General features: G+C 32.9%; 1 protein-coding gene and 1 long non-coding RNA gene across 15 annotated transcripts in view; one reads left to right on the top strand and one right to left on the bottom strand.

The window, feature by feature from the left end:
- LOC146996204 (cullin-5-like) overlaps positions 1-25,283 on the bottom strand; it is a 181,800-nt gene that overhangs the window by 19,347 nt on the left and 137,170 nt on the right. For 11 of the 12 annotated variants that reach the window (XM_085820299.1, XM_085820296.1, XM_085820295.1 and 8 more), the window contains 6 exons: positions 22,638-22,731; positions 22,136-22,266; positions 15,629-15,736; positions 9,769-9,833; positions 9,489-9,615; positions 7,458-7,643 (listed from right to left, as the gene is read on the bottom strand). In XM_085820299.1, the coding sequence (XP_085676425.1) occupies positions 7,458-7,643; positions 9,489-9,615; positions 9,769-9,833; positions 15,629-15,736; positions 22,136-22,266; positions 22,638-22,731 (711 nt within the window). The remainder of the gene's footprint in view (positions 1-7,457; positions 7,644-9,488; positions 9,616-9,768; positions 9,834-15,628; positions 15,737-22,135; positions 22,267-22,637; positions 22,732-25,283) is intronic. The other variant, XM_085820301.1, reaches the window with a different exon arrangement.
- LOC146996205 (uncharacterized) overlaps positions 1-25,283 on the top strand; it is a 244,862-nt gene that overhangs the window by 91,937 nt on the left and 127,642 nt on the right. The window lies entirely within an intron of this gene.

Below are 25,283 nucleotides of genomic sequence, written 5' to 3'. Positions count from 1 at the left end.
AGTGGAAGGAAAAATCACTCCCAGGGTGAGAAAAGACTGGAACTATGCACAGCGCTTCTTCTTTCTAGGCTCTACTAAGTTGTTTCCAAGAGCGCTTCTTCTACTCATTTCCTCCCGCCTTCTTTAGCATGCCCAAATATGTATTTCCTTATCCCTTCCAGCATGCATTTTTTCCAGGAAAGGTTGCTGTAAGTGGTAATTCTTGTTTTATATTAACTTTATTTCTATTCCTCTCCCTTTGCGTATAGCCCTCGAGCATTTTTTCTTTGATCTGTAAAAGATACGAGACTTACGTGTTTCCTTTTTTTTATTGCAAAACGAACCTTACTTTAGACATACGATGAATTCTTTTGGAGGAAGAGTGCTTTTTCCATCCTTTGCAGCCAACCCAATTCTTCTTCTGGGGTTCTTTCTCCCGTCTGAATGTCACCTTTGCCCTCTGTGGAAGACTTTCTAAGGGAAACTGCATTTTATCTAAACTTTCTTAATACACTGAAGGAGGAGAAGAAAATTATTGGTCACTGTTCTTCGCAACGAATCCTTCTTTTTTATCTCCCAGGGAAGGTGCTCCATCAGTGCGCTAGGAAAGCGGGAGAAATACCTTATACTCCCCCTTTTGAACAAGCCCCCGCAAGCGTTCGGAAAAAAGAGGAGGAAAAAAACCAAAGAGTCAGAAAGGGTGCTGTAAAAGAAAGAATAAAAACGGCATGAAATTGTTGACCTCCCGCTGAAGAAAATAATATTGAACTGAGGCCATACACATAGTAGAGAAGACAGGAAGAAGTTGGTTTTTTGGACTTACTGTACAGCCTCATTAATCAAAACTTTTCTCTCTCTCTCGCACTCTCTTTCTCTCTCCTTTTTATTTCAAATATTTAAGTAAGTCTCAAATGTCATCTCTAAACTCGAAATGTTTTTCATTAGTAAGTATGCTGGGGTGAACTTAGTTACAAAAACAGGGCTCGTGTAAGACTGAGAGGTTAACGAGAGTGTTTGAGAGAGGAAGACGACGAGAAACAGAAGGGTGAAAGAACATGTCATGAAGATTACATGCTAATGCCTGTTTTAGCTGGGCTCGAACCCGACTACATCTTTTTCGGTGATGAATTCATTTTCGAGGTTTCCAATGCCAGCGTTTCGCCTTAGAAAGTCTTCCACGAAGGCATTTTGCCCCTAATAAATACTGCTACAAGACAAATATAAGACAGAGCAGACTTACAGTGAAAGCCCCCGCAAGCGGTCCGCTGCCCATCGGAGAAGGCGTTCTCGTCATGTAACATTGGGGTTCCGGGTAAACAGTCTAAACTTGAAAACAGAATCAAAATTTAAATTATATGATACTTGTATATTAACCCATTACTCTGCAATACCAAAAACTTCAATCTATTGCATCTTTGAACAATGAAATATATTTTCAACATCAGCAGATTGACGGAACTGGTTTTCTGATTCCCATGGATACTGTTTAGCAATCACATTCCAAAATTTATTAGATTGTTATTCTCTGCGGCTTTTTTCTATCTCTGTGCGATTTCTGTTGAATAAAGCAAGTGACTTATCTCAATCCATTTCCCAGTTCTTATTCTAACACTTTGCTGGCTCTCGCTGAAATTTTATTTCCAGTATATGGCTTCTGTCATGAATAATTTCCTACACACAAATTTTTGGCAAAACAGCATACTGCTTAAATTAATAGATTATTTCTAATACATTTCTCAGCAAATCTAGTGAAGACAAGATGAAAAATGCAAAAAAATTTAAATAAGGTGAATAAGCTCTGTCCCTTAAAACATTCCACAAGAAAAGATCCATTCCCCTCAAAAATGATGCAATGAAAATAAGTACTTGCTCTAATTGATCTAAAAGTTGAGACTGCAAATTAAAAAATTGGCAATCCTTCCTCTTCTCCCCCCCCCCAAAAAAAAAAAACTGAAGAGAGAAAGTAAAAGAAAAGAAAAGACAAAGGGAAAAAAAAAAAAAGAAGTCATTTTTTTTAGAAGAATCTGCAGCAGCTTCATGGTTTGATGGCCATCTACGAGAACCAGAGTCAGAGATAGTATTTTTGCTGAGTTCCAGCTAATACATAAGCACCAATTTCCTTTCAATAAAATTCTTATGAAGGTGACAGTATACTGAAATTTTCTTTCTACTTTCATATTTGCATCGCGAATTGAACTAACAGAAGTTGTTAAATATTTTCCTACACATTGTTTTTCCTACACTTTATTTTCATTACATTTTAAGTTCCAGCATTTTTTGATAGACAATCATTATATTACAGTCAAAAGTCGTTAATTCAGACACCCATAAATCAGAATGAAATATAATCCGGACCTCAAAGCTACAAACTTTCTGCGCATGCGTCTCTTTGACGCATGCGCATAGGCGTTTACGCGTTCGCGTTAAGATCTTTACGGCTGCGAATATGCGTGTGCGCATGCGCATAATACATTTACGCATGTGCATTTAATGTATAATGGACAGTATAAACTAAGCTAAAATTATCTAATTCGGTTAATGTTGCAGATTGCGTTGTTCCTTAATCTTCGAATTGGATCCGGCTTATTATTTTTTGCAGACTGTTACAGCAATTTTATAAAAGTAAGCTTGAACTTTCAATTATGTCAAATAGAATTTCCGATATATATTTACTAATATGTAAAGGATCTACAAAGCAAAAGTATGTTTCGAAATCCGAAATATGTTTATCAATTTCATGGCCGGAGGGGGGGACGCCGCTGCGCGCAATGAATTGGAAATTGATCTGTCAGCACTATCCTTATCTTCAGGGCAGATGTTTTTATTTTATTTGGCTTATAATTCCTTACTAAATGTAGTATTTCATCTCGGTGTACTCCGTCTTTGATATGATTTAAATCAAATTCCTCGTTATTATAAATATCATGAATACACATCAAGTAGTTTTCTGGTTGCAATTTTCTAATTTCAACTATGCGCGTGTTGAAAGAAATGTTTAATAAAGTAAACAAATAAATATTAAGCTTTTTCTTTTTGTAAATTTTGATACCCTTTAGATCATAATTGTTCTTTATTTCATAAATTACGGTTTCATATTTTTAATTTTGTAATTTCTGCATGCCATCTTACCAGATTTAAACTGATCCGGAAAAATCGATAATCCGGAATCACCGAAGTAATGACGAGTCCGGATTAATGACTTTTGACTGTATTTGTCTTAAACTCAGTTTCAAAATAAGCACTCGTGAATTTAAGCTGCAATGAAGAAACTACACTAAAATTTCTACAAAAATACAGTATTTTGGTGCAAAACCACTAAATTTTTGCTTTAAATCTGTTCTTAAAGCAATCACCACAAAATTTTTCACAGAACAAAAGAAATGAAAATTTGTTGTGTAAATAAGTTTCCCGATTTATTTTTTTTAGGAGATAAATACCTAATTAGAACATAAAAGATGTGTGTACATAACTTTTTGAAATTTTAGATCAGCATTATTCTCTGTCTGTCAAAAATCATCAAATTGTGCGAAGAAGGCTACAAAAAATACCGCTTTTCCGCTTAAGAAGAAGAAATTATAGAAAGAGGAATTTGAAAAATCTTTTAGAATCATTTTTTATAAAATCTTTTTAGAATTTCTTGTTTTCAGTTGAAAACCTTCTACAGAAAACTATGAAATATACAGGGTACACTTAAGCCCGATACCACCCGTTTAACTGCCGAACGGCTGCAGATATATTCATAAAATTGTGTCTAGGCTATGTGCTACTTGATGAGACAGCTTACACCTGGTGCCTACTTGGTGAGCTAGCTTACAGAGCCACCTGGTGAACAATGGCAGAGTTAGCCTCTCTATCTTAAAAGCAATATGAAATGGGGAGAAAAAGTGAATTACAAAACTGTAGAGCATTGTCGATACGAATATACACCTTATGAATATGAATGCTAAAGACAGAACACTGAAAACGCACATTTGTTTCTTCGCTATTTCCAAAACTGTGACGTCACAAAACTTGAACAAAAGGAGAAAAGATTATTTTTCGGATGAAAAACATGGCCATATCGTGGCACAGCGATGTCGCATGTAATTCACAGTCGAGTGGAGTCTGGTTCAAAACCCATGGGGTGCATCCTTATACTGATTGTCTTTACAAACAGAGATGATAACATACAGATCACGCACAATCGTGTCGCAAAACACATCAATTCAATGCAACTTGAGCTTGGTATGTGAATTTGTGCATTGCAAATAGTGTACGAAACGCCACGCCGTTTCACCTGAGCTATAAAAGAGATATGTCCTCATGCTTGTATGTTGAAGTTCATTATCATGGAGCAATTTTCAAAAAATGATTATTGAGAATCTACTTACATGAATGTGAGCACAAGGAATGATCAGCAATGCAGTTGCATCGGCAATGTTTTCTTGCAGGCCTGCATTCTTCATAAAAAACTATCCTACAGGTTGTGAAACGTTTAAAGGAGATAGGCTGCATGACTAGCTGACTTCGAACTGGCAGACCAGCAAAGGTAGGGCGGGAAGTGCAACTGGAAGATGTCTTATCATACGGCCTCACATATCCAAACAGTAGCACAAGCGAGATAAGTGAAAACTGTGGTCTTTCAAAAAGTTACTTTGGGAAAATCCTAAATGAATCAGGTGCTCATCCATACTGACCAACACCTATTCAGGCATTACTGGGGAATGCCTAGAGATGTTTCACATAATGCAACTTCGTCATGAACCTGATAAATGTCCAGCCAAAATTCTTGGCAGGTTTAGTGTGGACGGATGAGGCATGCTTTTCGCGAAATGAAATATACAATAGGCAGAACACCCATTACTGGGCACTGGAAAAATCCATCATGTTCTGTCAACGTTTGACATCAAATACAGTTTTCAATTAATGTTTGGTGGGGACTTAGAACAGGCTAATTGGCTCAATATTTTACCATGATATGCTAATGGCCTCACAATAGTGAGAACTTCTGTAAGACATACCAGATTTTGCTGAGAACCTGCCGTTGCTTCAACTCCCGAATGGTTGGTTCACCCATGACGTTGAAAGTGAACCAGTACCTGATGGAGGAATCTGGAGAAAAAATAATCGGGTACAGGGGTTTCGAACAGTGCCCCCCCCCACGTTCACCTCAGACTCCAATGGAGTTTTTCCTGTGTGGATACCTCAAACAACAGGTGTGTGTGACCCTTCCACAAGCACTGCAACGACATATTACAGATGCTTGTGCAAAAGTGTCACCCGCTATGCTACAACATGCAACATGAAGTTCTAACAAGGTCCAGATGTGCATTTTAGGTGAAGTTTAAAACATCAAAAACAAAGATAGCTGGTGATAACTAGTTGTCTTTTTCTTTCTAAGATTGTTTCATGACGTCACAGTTTCGAAAACTGTGAATAAACAAATGCACATTTAAAACATTCTGTTCTTAATATTCATGTCCACGAGGTGTCTTTTTGTACTAAATCGATGATGCTCTAGAACTTTGTAATTCACTTTTTCTTCCTATCTCATACCGTTTTTGAGATAGATACGCTGTTTTCCACCAGGTGGTGCTGAAAATTATCTCACGTAATAGTGCATAGCCACTTTACTATACCTGGACACCACTGACTATAGCCGTAGCCGTTCAGAAGTTAAACGGGTGGTAGTGCACTTTAGTGGACACCCTGTATATTTTAATATTCCAAAATTCCAACTTTTATTTTTAAACCTGAAAATATTACTTTAAATGAATAACCTCAATAATTATCATTCTAAACATTTAAAGGTACTTCCTGATTACCCAAAACCCTACCGAAAATTCTCAAACTCATCGGTGACTAGATAGCAATAATGCATTAGTGAATTTGGAGAGAAATCTTTGTTTGGGTATCCTTATGTGGAGCACAAATGCTTCTCCACATTCTTGTTTTACATAGAAAAATTAATTTCTCAGAGGAAATTACACCAACTGATATTTGTGTTTGGAATACTACCAGTTTTCTTTATAGAATATCTTTGTTGTACATTCCACTGTCCAACAATACATAGAGCAAGTAATTATCGTAAATTAGATATAGGAATATTCAAACAAATTCTAACACTTTTCTATCAATTTTTCACTTCATATGTCTATAAAATTTGGTTACTTAAAAAGTACAACTTCAAAAAATATGAATTTTTGCATTCTCGGTTATTGGCCACACTACCATATTTCTGAAGAACTGCAATACTTTCTTTTTCATCAGCCCTAAAACATCTTATTTTCTTAATTTTTCAATGATGTAAGTACAATATTTAGCTTATGGAAACAGACGAAAATAATTACACAAACTTAGCTAATAAAAGCTGTTTAAATGTTATGTTTCAAAAGCACATTCAAAAAGCTGTGCCACTGAGGGATAAAAGATTTATACTAGCCCTTTATTCAAAATTATAATACCGTTGCATTTTTCTCTTCACGTATCTTTATATGGATTTGAGTGAATAAGATCACAGCACTTGATGAAAAATAGAAACACAATTTATTGGCCAGTATTATTCAAGACAGCTTCAAAATAATGCTTTTTACAGTCATCGAAGATCTACTACAAACATGCTGGAAGAATCAGCGACACAGCCTTCAGGTTATCTGGCTATAACAGTGGAGACAGCTTCACAGTAAAACACCAGAGTACAGCTCCTGATTCTGCTCGGTCGTTCTCGGTAGTCTACATACTCTCGAGACTCTCCACACTACAACTCGCGATGCACTCGACAATACACAAAAGCACACCTCCCGACTCCTTGGTTCAGTGATTGCCGGAGCTCAACACACTCAAAGATCAAATTTGGCGATGTTCTAACTCAGAATTCCCAAAGAGGCTCTCTCGATGCACTCGACAACCAACTCAGCACTAGATTTGGAGACACTCGCTCAATGAATTGACTAGAACTCTGTGCGAACTGACTCTCCACATACCAGCAGAGTTTATATAGCTTTTGGCTTGTGTTCGAGAACATTCTGGGCTAAACCAGTAAGAATTCGTTTCAGAAGGTTCTCCATCTGTCTATGGCATATAGTCAATTTTGTCGCCAAATGTGGAAATCCTGTCTTCCCTTGCCTTTTTTTGGCAACCCTAAGACTACTTTGCAGAGCAGCTATCTTACTGAGGCTGGGCATTTCGTACCAATACATTGTAAAAAGTTTGAATAATTTTACATTCAAAGAAATACTCACATTTTATTGCACTTTTAACATTTCAAAAAGAAATAAAAAGATATTCCTTTGCCATCTTCTTAAGATACACTTATTAGTTTATCCAACTAGCAGATTTTCCCATTGCAAAAGAACAGGAAATTTGCTGCTTTTTGCAAATTCATATCAAAATTGCACCATTTAAAAAGATAAAATGAAGTAAAGATATTAATATTAATATATATATATACAATAATATATATTAAAATTAAGCCAGAAAACATTAAAGAAACTACTTACCGACTGTACAGAATGAGATTCAAGGTACTTAGCAGCCCGCTGCTCTTCCTCTGTCAACTTCTGCTCAGCATATTGCATATAGTTTTGAACACCATTTGCTTCTAAATACTGTGGAGCTTTAACCCTATAGAAAGCTTCTGTTGCATCAATGTACGCCTTTTCAAAATGATCTGAATACATCTGCAACTATGTACAAGAATAAGCACATGCTGTTAGTTCTAAATTGAAACTAAAATATTAAACATAAAATTTATTGATTTTATCTTCAAATACTAGATATAGTTATTTACATCTTCAGTACCTTCAAATAAGAAAAATCAAGGATAGGGAAATTTCACCTTCCTTAGCATGTGATTTCATGGTTGAATCCTGGCGACGGAATTGTTCTAATAAATACATAAATGCTCTACAAGTGGCACTTGTATTAAAATATAGTGAATGATAATTCATTACCACTTGGATTTTACATTTGAGTTTCCAACTTTTAAGTTGCCCTTTAGTGAGGGTAAAATGTAAAGGACTTTTCCCTTTCCTTACCATGTACCTTCATGGTTTAATGGGAAGCATGTCTGGCTGGAAGTAACTGGAATGTTCAAAGTTTGAATTCCAGCAACAGCATTGCTCATTTTTCTTGTTTCTTGCTTAGATAAATATCTAATAGCTCTGCAAGATACCAATCAATTTCGAGGTGCAAGCAACAATAAAATAATTTAGGCTATGACTACAAGCAAGTGCGTGGTGGAACACCAGCATAAGTGGATGGAACAACAGAATATTACCACCAGGTTGTACAGGTATTTCCACTACATTAACTCTGTTTATGTAGATTTCTGCAGTTCTGCTCTAATTTTGAGGGAGGTCACCCTGGAAGATGGCCCGAGGGTCTGCCACCTCCTTTCCACAGCACTGACCACTCGAGAGAAGAGGCTATAACTACAATAGCAATTTTATCCTGGAGGAAGAAGACAAACTTTGTGGGGCAAGCAAAGAATAAGACGTGAAAGTTCACAAAATCCCTATATTAGCAGATTTACAGAAAATTTCATGATGGAAGATAATAATGTTTGGGGAAGGGAGAGAATCTGCTAGAATTGCAGCAGCAACGTTGTAACTAGTACATGACAAAATAAGCATTATTAGATTAAATTTACATTTATAAACCAATCAAATTCTATGAACACATTCAATAAGTTTATTTTTGATCAAGATTATGATCTGACTAGATTGTGTTTTTTAATATTATATCAGATATATGCAGTTTTTTTTTTTCCCACTTAAGTAGAACACTTTAAAAAAGAAAAGAAAAAGCATCATTTGGCATCAAAATTGTTTATTGGCACTGATAGCAACAGAAGGCAACTTTATGTAACTTCAGCTGGTTAATTCAAAGTTTAATCTTGGAGTTTGGATCTTGGAGTCAGATTAGTTTGCAGTACATTTTTTGGATATTTTAAAAGAAAATGGCATAAAAATATAATGACATATTTAAATATCATGTAGTAATTATAACAAAATTTAAAAAATCATATATAAAATCTAAAATTTATGGATTTATTTGCATTTACAGAAAAATTTGATAGTTGTGAAGCCTCAGAAAATTCCTTAATGCTTGGATTTTTGATTATTTTGCACTGCATTTTTGCAAAATTCTAATGGAAAATTACACATAAAAAAAAAAAGAAGAAGAAGAAGAAAAAGAAGGAAATATTTTGAAATTTGCCAAAAAAAACTGACAGTTTTAAAATTTTAAAAATTCCTTAAAATTCGTGAAAATTTGTGTCATGATTAAGTTAATACCCTCATTAAAACCACAGCAAACGCAACTTTTTTCTCAACACTACTGTATGTAAGATAGTATAAATTGTCTTTACTGATACATAATTTCTTATAATCATGTCTATTACAACTATTACTTAATCTTACTACATGTGAATTTGCAAACTGACATCATACAAACTTCTTTTCAATCATTTTTAATAGTAAATGTCTATTCTATGTTTGAAATAGCAAGAAGAAAATACAAATACATACTACTTTCATTTGTTCCATTTCTTTTGATGTCAGTCTTCTCCTTGTACGTGCTTTCCTAAGCACAATCTCACAGTAATTCGAAAAATATTCAGGATAATGAGACTGTGAACGTGTTTTGCTGCCAGCCCTATACACAAGAAAACATTAATACTCAAAATCAGATCTGTAAGAATTTTTCAAAAATTACTAAAATTGCTTTAAAAGTTGCACTTTGATAGTTTATGTTACAGAGTAAAATAACCAATTTAAGAAATTTACATGAAAACAGAAATAATCTTACCCATTTTGTTTTGCAGTTATTCCTAAACTGAAAATGGATGAATCATTGATAACTTGCTTAAAGGCCTGTGAAGGAAAAATTAAAAATATTAAACAAACAGGGGAGCATTATAATTCAAAATCTGCCTGTTAATATCAAAAAGTAATAAATCTTTCTACTACAGCAAATAGAATAATGGAATTCAATAAGTATCTAATGCAATAATAAAAACCACAATTAAATGCATCACACAGTCCAGTAAATCAAGTCAGAAAGCTTAGAACTTTCTGACTAGGTTTATAAAGTGAGGCATACAAATTTTAAATTAAAAAGAAAAAGATTATGACACAATATTTATATAAACACATAAGAATAATAGTAAATTATCAAATTCAATTAAGTTTGCTCTAAAAAGATTGTTTTCTTCTTCCACTATAGAACAGAATTCTATTGTAACATGTGAAAGTTCTGAGTTTATATTCTTTTGCTATTTTATTCACTTTAGCTAATATCAAAAACCAATTTTGAATTTGATTTGAAAATCAAAGTTATTAACATTTCTAATAAAGTCAAACTCAAAATTTAAACACACAATTCCCCCCCCTCTTTCAGAGTAAAGTTTTATAGATAATTCCACAGTTAAAGGTGAGTATCTTTTATCTAAGCATTAATTCCTTTCTGTCATGTAATTCAATTAACTTGATTGAATGAGTTTAGATTCTTACTTAAATTCAGTTGTCTTATTAAATTAGTTTTGTTTGCCACTGAATTTCATATGCATATATACACATGGCTTTAAATATTTGTTAAGCTAGAAGAATTTTGTTTTTAAATAAATAAATGATTTAAAAAAAAAAAAGCAAAGTCAATCTTTCAGTTTTATAAACTGTATATGTACTTGTTATATGCCTTAAAATGAAAAATAATTTTTGCAAACAAAGTTATATAATAATTTTAATCTTCAAAATATGGGGAAGGGGGAAAAAATTTTTTCCATGCTCTCAAAAAATTCAATTTTCTAGACATTGTTGCTTATTAATATCAGACAGATGAAAAATTACCTTAGCTATCAGTTATCAAGCTCAAGATGTTTGCCTAAAACATCATAATAGAAGTACCTAGATATGAGACAGATGGGAAATTTCTCATCTGCCACTTAAATTGAATGTACCTTGAGCATCTCATCACTACTTCAAAGAAAATAAAATTTAAGTGATTTTTATGAATTCTGTTGACTGTTTCTTAAGAACGAAGAATAGTTTCTTATCTTTCATTTTCCGTAGATTTTAGGTAAAGTTCTGTCCAGTTAAAGACTGATATGAATCATAACTGTCAATGACAGCCATTGAGATTTAGAAATAGTTGCATGTACACTTTGCTATCTTTCCATAAAATTCTGACTTTTGGATTTCAGCAATTTTAATTCTGCTTGCAATAATTTATGTTAAATAAGTATTACTGCTACTAATCGGAATTTTTAACATGACAAATTTTTTTAATAATTTCAACTAATTTAAGCATAGCACCAGAAACTAATACAGTACAAAGTCTGAAATCCTGACGTCCATTATCCGGAATGATCTAAAATCCAGACCTCAAAAGCCACAAAAACTTTTTTGGGGGGGTATATTTTTTTTTACACATGTGCATTTGATTTTTCCTTCCATAATAAAACACGTGGAGATTTTCATTTAAAAATTTCGATTCTTAAATTCATTTAGGCACTAAATAAAATAACTTGTTATGGAAAAACAATCATGTAAGCATAAATTTGTGAGATTAATAATTTGGATCTGTAGCTGTCTGCTTGGCATACATCTCAAACCGAAACACTCACCTATTTTATATCCATGATGTCAACCTGGCAAGTCATTATTTATTATATTTTGCTTTCTTCACTGCATGTTTATCAATACATGACAGCTTCAGTAATAACTTATGCAATAATATTTAAACTTTTTTTTATATTAGTAATTGAATAACAAGAGTATGGCAACCTTTTACGCTTAGCAATGATTATAGATTTTTAAATGCTTTAATAAATGTTGACAAGGCAAATTCAACAAAAATTTCTTTTCATATTCTAAAAATAGATTTTGTTAATGAAACTCATAGGCCAAAAGATTACATTTAGTGCTATTTTAATTAAGAATAACTGATATGTTATTCACCATAAACCCAGAAGCGGCGGCAGAATTTAGGAAAGACGAAATTTTTAGAATTTGAGGAAGCACCGAGCAGGAAAATTAAGGGATGAGAAGTTTTTTATGATTTAGAATGGATGCAAAGTTAAAGTGCGGTGAAAATTTAGAACTTGGGAAGGCACTTTGTAGCAGAATTTAAGACCCGTAGAGACTGCATTATGTGATTTTAGCGGCGGCCCTAGATAAAGCATTAAGCTACGAACTTTAAAGACATTCAGGTACAGTAGACTCCCGATTATCCGCGCCTACCGCACATTTTTTTTTTTTTTAAAAAAACAAGCGTAAAGCAAACAAAATAAAAATTTTCACAAAACTGAGCGAAACGGTAAATTTGCTAACATCGTGCTTATTTATTGCAAAAATATCCCAGGCCTTCTCGGAACCTTACCCTCGGCCCCTATGATGAGTAAGTGATTACTCACGCTTGCAGTGCCCGCTCCACCGCCCTTTCTCGTCTTAATCTTACTGACACGTTCACTTCCTTTCACTCGCCATTGTTAGTTTAAGCCTAATAGTGTTTGTGAACCGGTCCGAGTTAAATTTCTTATCTTTTTATTGTATTCAGTGCTTGTGCTTTTTGGTTTTGTGTTTTTGTTACTCATTTAAAATGTCAGGAAAATGAAAGAAGGTTGTGTTGACGATAGCGCCAAAACTAGAATTAATTTCCAAAGTAGCAAACAGCGCTACAAGGTAGCATATGGAATTGGATTACAGAATCGCGGAAACAACAGTGCGTGACATTCTAAAGCAAAAAGACAAACTGGTGAACTTTGCATCAATGTCGGATAGTGCTTCCGCAAAGAAAACGCGAAAAAGTGTGAAAGGTTCTACCTTTGATGAGCTAGACACGGCATTGACAGAGTGGTTAGCTGAAGTATGAAAACAGGGTACTCCTGTAAATGGTCCTATCATTGCGGCGAAGGCAAAAACCTTTTTTGAGTTGTTAGGCCTGAAAGGAAATTTTGATGCATCTTTTGGCTAGTTGACTCGTTTTAAGCAGCGACATGGAATTCGAGAAATTGGACTTCATTGGGAGAAACTTAGTGGTGACCAACAAGCAGCCGACGATTTCCACCATGAATTTGAAGAATTTGTATTAAAAAAAAGAGCTATCTTTTGATCAAATTTAAAATGCCAACGAATCGGGACTTTTGTCGACAAATCGGGAATCGCACTTTAGCATTTGAAAATGAAAGTAAAGCGGCGGGTTATAAAAGCAGCAAAGCATAGGATCACTATCATGTCTTGCAGTAAGGCTACCGGTGGACATAAACTTAAGACTTGTTGTCATTGGAAAGTTTAAAAAAAAAAAAAAAAAAGAGATCTTTCAAAGGCACAAGGATAGAAAATTTACCCGTTGTTTACTTTAACCAAAAAAAGGAATGGATGGACCGAAACATTTTTCAAGAATGGTTCGAAAACATCTTTTTTCTTCAAGTGCAAAACATCTTAAATCGAAAAGCCTGCCTGAAAAAGCTGTGCTATTGATCGACAACACACCTTCTCAGTCAGCAACAAGCATGTTAAGTCTTCTGATGGACAAATTTTTGCAAAGTTTCTCCCCCCCCCAAACATTACTGAGCTAACCCAACCCATGGAACAAGTAGTCATTGCAACAATGAAGAGAACATACAGAACCAAGCTGCTAATGACCAAAATTGAAGAAGGTTATCTGAAAGAGTTTTGGAAACACTACACAATCTTCGACAGCATCTACGATATTGCATCTGCATGCAACTCAGTGAAACCGTCAACCCTCATAACATTATGGAGAAAACTCATGCCTAATGTTGAAGCCAACAACAACCTAACCCCTTTGAGTTGTAAAGAAGAGAAGGAAGCTATAGAGACGCCCACAGCAACTTTTGCCGATATGGTGAAAACAGTTCCGAGTGGTGAGAACGTTGATGCTGAAAGCATTAACGAGTGGTTGGAGTGTGACGTCAACGAACCTGACTTTGAACGCTTGACAGATGACGAAATTGTGAAGAAAGCAAGGGGAGAGACCGAGAATGAAGGACAGTGAAGTGAAGACGAAGAAGATACTGTGCATATGCAGAAGACTCATGAAGTGGCTTTGCACAAGTCTACAGATTACTGAGCTATTTGGAAGAACAAGACGACACGGAGTTGGCCGAGAAACTTATGCTACGAAAAATGCAATCTCGGATCAAGAGAAAATGCTTCCAAAGCACAAAGCAAACACAAATGACTGATTGTTTCAAAAAGGTTAGTTTTACAGTTATGCTTTTGTAATTACATAATACATTACAGTATTAAAACAGAACATATGTATTAATTTTTCTGTGTATCCTTGACGCCTCTCGTAAGTATACAAAACACTTTTCTATTTTCATTAACAAAATGCATTTTAGGATAGTTTTGAGTGATATACTAAAATATTAAGCGTTAGTTAAACATTTCCCGCTGTTTATTTTACATTTTATTGTATATAAAACGATTTTTCAAAGTTGGAATGACTGTTTTTTCTTTTGCTATATCCGTTTTTAGCTTTTTTTCGGATTATCTGCGATTTTTGTTATCCGCGGCGGCCGCACCACCCAATTCCGCGGATAATCGGGAGTGTACTGTACAGCAAACCAAAGGTGAAATTTTCCAATTAACGGATTTTGTCAAGAAACGTGGAGAAGCGGTAAATGAAGATGATATAAAAGAAGTTTTTCATTGCAACGACAATGCCCCAATTATCAATCAATTAATGGACAGCGAAATCTGTAGTATGGTTCAAGATCCAGAAAATACCGCTTCCGATAGTGAAGAAAGTGACAGAGCGGTTATTGAAAATGAAAAAATTTCGATTTATAAGTTAGTTGGTATTCTCCACACAGCAATTACAGGACTTGAACAGTGGAACTTTGTAACTGAACAAGAAATTATGTCTGTTTATAGAATTAAAAAGAAAGTATGAGCACAAAAAAATAAAGCAACTTAAACAACTTACATTGAAAGAAAGGTTTAATAAAAAAAAAACAAATAAATAGTAAGCTGCTTTTTTTTTAAAATTAATAAATTTTGATACTTTTTAGATCATAATTTCTCTTTATTTCATAAACTCAAATTTCATATTTTTAATTGTATAATTTCTACATGCCATCTTACTAAATTTTAACTGATGATCTAATATCCAGAAAAGTCCCAAATCCGGAACCGCTGAAGTCCTGACGAGTCCAGATTTCAGACTTTGTACTGTATAACTGCATTTAAATCAGGCAAGTGGACAAATGACTGTGGGAACTGCAACTGTAACTAAGATTATATAAAAGCGCCGTCTAGAATAGGGTGTGATCAGACGAAAAGTGAACAATCATGAGGATGGACGTGTACAAAATGTTTTACAACTATTCTTTTACTTTTATTTTCATTCTTATGTAAATAAATTCTAGTTTTAACTTCATGAATTGTAGTCATGTTTATCATCAAGTCTTCCCTACATAACAGATAATGTAACTGAGTGCAATTTTTTGGTCCATTTCTAATCTTCCGTGCCTTTTCAAACATAAACTTCACCACTATAGTCATAATTTTATCTCATTTTGTGCTTTTAGAGAGATCTGAACTAAAACAAAAAAGACAAAGAAACAAAAAAATTTATATACCTAATCATAACTATATACCATATGGTAAATTTTTTAATTATAACATAATATGTGTAATACCTTATCTCTTGATGCTGTGAACCTAGAGTCATCATTAAATGCTTCTTTGACTAGTTTACTAAATCTTATAAATAATTCTATTGCCTGGGCAACATATTTTTCACAGTCCTAGAAAAGACAGTAAACATAAAAACAAATCAATAAATGATAAAATAAAAAGCATTTGTTATATTAAAAGAAAAAGATGAATTTTGTTTAATGACTCAATTTTATGTACTCGCAGATATAATAACACAATTGCAAAAATTTATATTCTCAAAAAACAAAGGAAACAATTTTCATATTGTTTCTTTCTTTAGAATAGCATATTTGTTTAGAAAACCTACAGAAACATTTGTTAGAAAACCAACAGAAAGAATTTTTTTGAGTATTCATAATTTCAATCCTTAGATTATTTAAAATTTCAATGCCTTAATATAATTTATTATTACTCAGGCATGTCTCTTGATACAGCTATTATCTACATATACTTTGTTAAATCATCATGCATCTTCTAATATAACATACCAGTAGTTCTAAGACACATTAGTGATTTTCAGTTCTAATAACAGAGAAAAAGGATATGATTCAAAGAAAATACAATGAATGAAATCAAATGTTTAAATATGTTTAGAAAACTGTTTTTTAATGAGAGTTTGATCTATTTGCAATTTTAAATTCCTATTTAAATTAATAATTTGAAAAATATGCAATTATAAGATCCATCAATTCTAATCTGTTTTTAGTAATGTTTATACAATCGTTAACAAAAGTTGAATCTTAGATTTAAAGAAAAAAAGTATAAATTATTACTGGGAAAAGCATACCTAACTGTTAAATTAAGTTTGCTAAATTAAAACTTTGCTTGAAATTGTTTCCAAAGTTATACATATGATACATTGATAATCTTGACTCGACTGGCTTACAGCTATTCACAGCCTCATATCAATGCTCAAAAGGGTGAATAACCACTTCTGGCACCTTTCTTATACAGTTAGCTGAACAACTGTTCCACCAAATGAGCATATCAACTTAGTATAGTGAGCAAGAGGAATTAAAGCCTCTAAATAAGATGAAAACTGAAAGTTGGAAAATATTGCTAAGCTGCGTGTAAAAAAAAAAAAAAAAAAAAAAAAAAAAAAAATTGTTGATTTGTCAAGAAAACACATATACAGTAAAAGCTCAATTATCCAGCATTCAAATAATCAGAAAGCTTAATTAACGAGAATATTTTAAAATTTTAGTAAATTCATTGTTATTATTTACAAAAAATTAAATAAATGAGAGACTTTTACAGCCATCATGAAACACACAGGGACTATGACCCAGAATTTTTTTTAAAAATGTCTTCAAAATAGTGATATTTAGTCCAAATAATGGATAGATATGATATCACATTACAATCATAAGATCTTTGCCCTGTTTTTATGGAAATCCAATTAATTTTCAAAAAGCCTTTTTTTTTTCTTTTTGTAAAGAAGGATGTAAGTTAATAGTTGTTTATTTGTTTTTCTTTCACATTTTGAAGGAATGATTAAAATTTGGGACTTGCCCTAGATGAGCAAGCAGTGGGTTATAGAGGCAATGCTAAATTTTTTGCCACAGAGTACCTACCTAAATTTTAAAAATTCCACAGCCCTTAAATTCTATCGCCAGTGCTATTTCACTGTTTGTAATCATTTTGGTGCCAACCCTGGAGTAGCATTTATATTTATATTAAGTTATATGATCCTGCCAAAGTGTGTGTTAATGGGCACAATATGATATTTTATTTGAAAAAAAATGGTTAAACACTGGTGATACAACATGAAAAGTTTTGACAAGTAATTTAAGCTTTTTTAGATAGTATAGCCATAACTCGTATCCTGAGATTAACTAATTTAATAAAGAGTAACCAGTTCTTTCAAATTTTGGCCAGAATGATTAGCAGAAATTTGGCAGGATCTCCACCAACTTTCATGGTCTATGGCAGCGGTTCTCAACCTTTTGACTAACGTGTACCATCTAAACAAAAACTGAAAACCTTTAGTACCATCATTACAAAGTACTACTACATCACCACTCTTGAACAAAGCTCAGATCGCATAAATTTACAAGTGTTAGAGAAAAGACTCAGTCAAGATGTTGGGGTTTTAATTTTTGAATTCAATAGTTAAAAATACTTCGCTTCTTTACCACCAATTTTTCTCTTGTGTACCACCCAGAGATTTCACTGTCAGATAAGATGTATTACTTTTACATGGTTAAGGCCTATGACTATAGATCACCTTTTATGTCTGAAATGCATTTTTATTCTTTAAATATTCATGACGTTTAGATAGGCTTTTGATATTCAAGCTGATAATAAGCAAGATGGCAGTTTTCATAATTTTATAACAGATATCTTCCCCACATTCATTTAGCTTTTCTACCATGTTTACTTTTATACCTTCAATTATCCCAAATTTTCCCTTACTATGCATTTCCTGAGTTTTCCAGATTGTCGAGTTTTTACTGTAATTATATTATTACTTATCACTTTGGGAAAAAATGCTGAATATACAATGTATTTTGGTTTTGAATAGAACACATTACGGAAAAATCATTTATACCATGCACAGAAAAGCAAAAAATACATATCCAAAGACAGACATACAGTACATGAAAATATAAATACATAAGCAATACTTTAATAAATCCAAGAAAAGCAAATATTATATAACCATTCATTGAGATGCAAACTAGATTTTTTTCCCTAGTAAGGCCACTGCCAGTTTTAGAATGCCTAAAGCAGGTTTGATCTTTCTTATTATTAACTGTGTTTTCAATCCAAGAGATATGACTGTTCACTGTTGGATTTCTAAACTGACAAATAAATAAATGTATGTATAGATTTAAAAATACAGTGATTTATATAAAAAAATATCTTCATAACAGCAGATATCTTCTCTGAGACTGCAATGGTGGTGACTCCAATACATGGTAAATAAGTCACAGCTAGTAGGGTTTTTTACTTATTAATGTGCTGGTCATTTCTGGAAAAATTTTTGTGAGTTTTGCAACCAGTATTACAGTTCCCACTCTGCTGCCATTTTGTAATTAAAATAAAATGAATTTACATTTCATGACATGTTGCAGGCAGTGGAATTGGAATACCTGGAAATATTTGCATCCATTTCTGCTTGTCTGACTGCTCTGTCTGCAGCTCTGTTTCTAACTATACAGTGGGAAGCTACTATAGTGGGGGATTGTAGATATATACAGTTTTTGCATTTTCTTGATAAGAGGATAGCTGCATTTCTTTTATAGGTGGCAGACTAGACATGTAATTAAAGTATATGCAAGTTTTTATGCATCTTGGTACTTATATGAGTCATTGCTACACATATAGTCACCAATTCTGTCTGAAATACAGTTTCTATTACTTTGTCTGCACATTCAAGTACTAGTTTCAAACTTATATTGAAGAATACAGTATCTACTTTTCACTCATCTGTGTACAGTTTAAAAAACGTATTTTCCAAAATGCCATGGAAGTTGGTGAAAATTGTTAAATGTCATCAACTTAGTGACAAAAATTAGCACTAAGGCCAAGTAAAAGGAATTTTGCTGTATCTCCAGTTCTACAAGAGATATCCTTAATACTGCCACATCAATTGATTTAGAAGTTAAATTGCTACAAAATAATACATAAATTTAAAGACTAACACATAAAGCAGCCACAAATCCTAGATTAAAAAAAAACATAATAAAAAAGCATAAAATTACCTTACAAAAGGCATAAAATAAATAAATACAAATAAGCAACAACACAAAAATATGTAAAACCAAATTATAAACACATAAATACAAATAGCTATATAAATTACAATGACATACACTATTGTAAATCTGTATACAAAGAAAGACAATGATTTACAATACTCTCATATTTTTTAACAACTCCAATACCTGTTAAATGTTTTTTAGTTCACAAAAAAAAATTTAAACAGAGATGACTGTGACTATAGCCATTGGGGATCACAGCTCTCAAACATACAAAAATTTATTAGTTTCAAATAGTTAATTTATACCAAATATATTTTCATTAGGTAGTTTGGTTCCTTATATTTGTGCAGAGTTAGGTAGGCCTGAAACTACTAAAAATTTGGAATATTTAAGGAATTATGTAAGTTAATATACAAGGTGAGACCAAAAAGTGACTCACCCCTCCTTTCAAAAATGAGAACAGCCGATGACCTGACACATGCACATTACGATATTTGGTACGCAACGTTGAAGTTCAGGGTCATTTGAAATTCAGAGTCAGTCAAGTTTCTTGTTTCCTGTTTGTTTGTGCAGTCACTTAAACCTGAAAAGTGTTAGTGCATTGCACAATTTACCAGAAAACAATAATGAAATTCTGTTTTAAAATGGGTAAAATTGCTACATGAACCTTGGAAATGCTTCGAAGTGTGTATAGTGAAGACACTTTATCTCACAAGATAGTATTTCAGTGGTTCAAACTTTTCCGTGAAGGCTGTGAAAGCATGGAGGATGACATCGCAGTGGAAGACCGATGATGAGCAGACTGACAGCAAATGTTGAAAGAGTTAGGAAGTTATTGCTGCAAGATCGCAGTTTGTCCATCCGAATAATGGCAAACAAACTGAATCTTCCTCATGAAATCTTCTGAACAATATTGATGCAGGATTTGGGTAAACAAAAACTTTGTGCGACGTTTGTCCCTCATTACTTAAGCGATGAACAAAAACAGCGGCGATTGGACTCCTGTGGCGACTTGATCAATGCAGAAGATAAAGATGACACATTTTTACAATCAATCGTCACAAGAGATGAAACGTGGTGTTTTGTGTATGATCCAAACATGAAACGCCAAAGCATGGAATGGTGCACTCCCTTATCGCCGAAATCAAGAAAGTTTCACTCCAAAAAATCAAAGGTTAAGACAATGTTGATTACCTTTTTCAAAGCACAGGGAATTATCAATAAAGAATACATACTGGAAGGTCAAACAGTTAAAGGTGAATTTTATTGAAATGTTATGAAGCACCTCCTGGCTCACATTCGTTGTGTTCGGCCCCATCTCCCTGCATCAAGCAAGTGGTTTCTGTTGCATGATAGTGCACGCCCTCATACTGCAATGTGTGTTAGATGGTTCCTCGTGCAGCAAAAGGTTACGGAGTTATTTCACCCTCCTTATTCCCCTGATCTTGTGCCAGCAGACTTTTTTCTCTTTCCATGACTGAAATTGGCACTAAAGGGACACCGATTTTCAAGCATCTCAGACATTCAAGCTGCTGTTACCAAGGAACTTAACACAGTCTCAAAGGACTAAACTATAAAGTTTCTAGATAGTTTCTAGAAACTATAAAGTTTCCAGAACTTGTATGAACATTGTCAGAAGTGTATTGTAGACAGCGGGAACTAGATCCCGCCACCTACAATACACTTCTGACAATATGCAAATATATAATATTTTACATGTAATGGTATTTATATGTAAATATATAATATTCTGGTATTTATATGCAAATATATAATACAGTTATTACTATGACATCAGTCACCTTACTTTTTGGTCTCACCTCGTGTAATTCCATAGCTCACTCAATAATAATAAACATTCTTACTTATACATATATATACACATACACATGTGTGTGTATATATAGTATATATATATATATCATGTACAAAAAGGATAGAGAATGGCCTTATCAACACAAAAAACTCAAGGCAGTGACCCAAACAAGTTTGAGAAACACTAACTTAGAGCATAAAATATGATAAATCAATCATGACTAATGCATGGATAAAAGCAATATAAATTTAACTGATTTTCAGCCTCCTTATCTATCTATTTTCCTACATACAAATTAATCTTTTTTTTTCTTTTGTTTTTTAAATTCTGATTTACATATATTATTTCTAGCTTAGATAAATGTAACTTGAAATCCTTTCCCAAAGAACTGATCCAAACAGCTTTCGATGCAAAATATTGGAGGTTTCCTCAGATGGCCAACAGAAGTAGGAAAATTGCCAGTGTTTGGTGTGGGATATAATAATTGGTCTTATTACATTATCCCTATTTCTTCCCCCAAAGAATTGACATGCAGGGATTTTCACACCAAATCCACAGTTTCTAGGAATTAGGGATGGGTTGTTTCTTTGTTTAGCACTAGATTAATGTAATTTGATAACTTCCTATTTCTTTAGCAATTCTGAAGGAAATTTCAAATACTGCCATTATTTTGACTGAAAAGCACTGTAAAAGGTATCATCATTAAAGACTCTGAAAAAAAATGTAAGTTAAGTAAAATATTTCATCCCATCAGTAAAAGATATAGAATACAATACTATAGCTAGAAACTAATATCTGAATTAACTAATTTCAAAAAGAATATTGGAACAGGAACTTCTCTCCCAAAATTTCCATAACTCTTTTCACTTAATTAATCATATAAATTATGAGTCAAATTCCATACGAATGAGCTTAACATCATCAAATATTAATACATAATGCAATTAATTACACAACATAAATACCTGAGTAATAATGGGTGCAGCAGCCTTCATTTCAGCTAAACCTTCACTAATAATATAATGCTCTAAATCTCTTAGCATAGGACTAATACCATCTGAAGCTTTGTCCATCAATTTGAACATCAACTGAAGCTCTGAAATGCAATTCCGTTTTAAATTAAAAACTACAGAATAAACAATGAAATTGGAAGAAAGAAAAACATCCACAAAATTTTCATTCTTTAAAACTAAAGAATTTAAAAAACTAGAGAATAATGTAAATTAAAGAGTAATATTAAAAACTAAAGATTAATGTATTATATTTTTACAAACAACAGCCCTTTTCTAAAAAATAATTTTCAACTCACTTGTCTGCTATCAAAATTACGATAACAGTTAACTAATAAGCTTTTACCTACATGCAGATAATAAAGTTTTAAAATTCATGTTAAGTAAGTCTTGTTAAACTTACTTAACATGAATTTTAAAACTAAATTTTAAACTAAGTAAGTTTAACAAGACTTACTTTCTGCCTCATGATTTTTTATCATTGCTGGACATTCTGCTAAAATAACTTCTTGAAATGTTGTAACAAGCAAATCTACAATGCATCTGGTAAACTAGCAATAAAGAAACATTTATTAATTCTGCATTTAAAATAAAACTGGATAACAGACAGATTAAATATGTATTAAAAGAACAAAATAAGCTACATAGGAAGACTAGTTAATGAATAAAACTCTTCAAATTCTGCTGCTATAGAAACAAATTCTATTATTATAAAAATAAAACTGCATGATATACTGATGTAGCAATCAGTTTTGTTTTTCAACATTAACTCCACTCACATCAAAGCTCATTCCATCAGTGCATAAAAGTCCCAATACTTACTGCATCAAAATTTTTTTGCATTATGTTGCAATCATATAAAGATTTCTTGCTCAGTGTCTGCATCATCCACAAAACATGCACTGCCAAAGTGAGCTTTGAGGAAACTAAAGTGAAACTCACTTGCAAACATCAGTCCATAATGTCAGAATATGATTTAACACTCACAATCAATCCTATCTTTAGAAATGTAAAAAAGAGGCTTCACAACCATAGCTAACCTAATATATATTTAGTACTTTGACATAAATCAATACCTTTTGGTAAACACCAATAATGATACATGTGTCCTTTCCATGTAAGTGTTATGCCAGCTCTAGAAATTTTTTTGTATTTCCTAAGTTGCCCTGATTAGCGTAGTGGACAGTGACACTGTCTGCTGTACTGATGGGCATAGGTTCTAATTTTGGAGAAGGCACTGATGTTTGTCAGCGTCTATGTGGCGTGGAGAGCACTCAAAATACTGGCAAGCTGAAAGTAATCTTCAGTAGTTTGGTGGCAAAAGAAGAGTGGAAGACCTTTTGAAACCTTTGGGATGTGCTCCATCAAAATGGGGGTAGAAACGTACAGTTACTGCATTGGGATAATAACTGTATGACCAATAGTGAATGTATTTGTATTCTTCTAAAGACTGTTACTTTAGTCACTTTAAGGAAATATTTCCCTTTTTAACTAGCCTTATAATCATGGTAACAACTACTGCAAAGACTGCCGAGTTCGCTAATTTTCTAAAATTCCCTAATCCTTTATATACAATGAAGACAACATAAATTAAAATCATGAATGAAGGAAGGTCCACTAAGATCTTGAAGTGCACATTTTAAAGAAACAGAGTTTAGAAACACATAAGTTTTCTCTTTCTTTTCCTTTCCTGCTTAATATGCTCTCTCTTCTTGAAGGCGAGGGTTTAATACAGGATAAAGATGGCTTCTTTTGTTTACCATTTAATGTCAACTTCAAATTAATTAAATACTAGCACTTATCTAGATAATTTTTACTGCATTTCATATCATGTATTTACTAGATTTATAGAGATACTAATCAAAAGCAATCCATTATTTTCTGGCCCGTTCTATTTTGCTAAAAATTTACGAGTCTTCCAATGTTCCTAAAATGAAACTGCACGTAACAATGGTTGAATAATAGAAATAGTGTTAACAAAATTGTCATCAAAGTATTGGAATAAGAACTGGGAACTGGTTTGAAAGATGTCATTTGCCTTATTTAAACGACTTCATATGGAGAGACAGATAACCTGTGGTGTTAGAGTGATACAATTTTGTAATCTAATTGTCAGATAATATGTGTAGGAAATTAAAAATAATTAATCAATTAATTAAAAACTGATTAATTTGCTTATATCAAAAAGACATTTCATTGCCCCAAAATGCCAACTGATTGTTGGCAATGTGGTGTATTGGCAATTATGAGCTAATACCCAGACACTATAAATTCCTGTAACACAGGGTCCCCAACCTCTCTGTCCCTAAGAGCACATTCTACAATATCTGTTGGATGGTGGGCACCATTTATTTTTTCAAGGTGAATTATAGTTGGAAAGAGTTAATATTACATGCACGTAAAAAAAAAGATTGGTTGCATTTTGTTTTGTGCTGGTATCAGGGTTGCCACTCAAACAGGAGAACGAAATTCCCTCCCTTTCTCAGGTTTTCCAGGAGTGTTTTTAAGAAAATTCCAGTCTATCCATGTAGTGTGCATTTGTTGTGCTAAAGGTAAATTAATTGTGGTGCCACTTGATAACACAAAAATTTGCTAACTGCATATGACTTATATACATATATATAAAGTATATTACCAAAACATTACTATTATGACTACAATAGGAGTTATTTTCCATTTTCCCCAATAACTTTCATTTACAAAAGAAATTAAATAAGTACAATGCATTCCATCTAAACCAAAACCAGAAATGAAATTCATTGATTTTTCAATGCAATGTATGAACTTTTAAACATAAGATTTTCTCCACCATTAATTGTAATAAAATTATGTCATGAATGATATTAAAAAGTATTATACATAAATTCTGGAATGGAAGTTATTGTTCACAAAATGGCAGTGCGGGGCCCATTTATATCTATCCTATTAAATAATATATAATTGGCAAACAATCACCTCAGTGATATTTCAACACTTGCTAAATTCTGAAAGGTTAAAAAAGCATTTTTTATGCAAAACTGTTAATATAAGCATACATAATATATGTTAAATGAAAAATATTTATTAGAATTAAAAATATGACATTTAATATATTTAAACAAAA

The sequence above is a fragment of the Stegodyphus dumicola genome, chromosome 7 (assembly GCF_044657685.1).
Source record: "Stegodyphus dumicola isolate Sdum_Otavi_A_Nest chromosome 7, ASM4465768v1".
NCBI classification, from domain to species: Eukaryota; Metazoa; Arthropoda; class Arachnida; order Araneae; family Eresidae; genus Stegodyphus; species Stegodyphus dumicola.
This window is presented reverse-complemented; position numbering and strand designations above follow the sequence as displayed.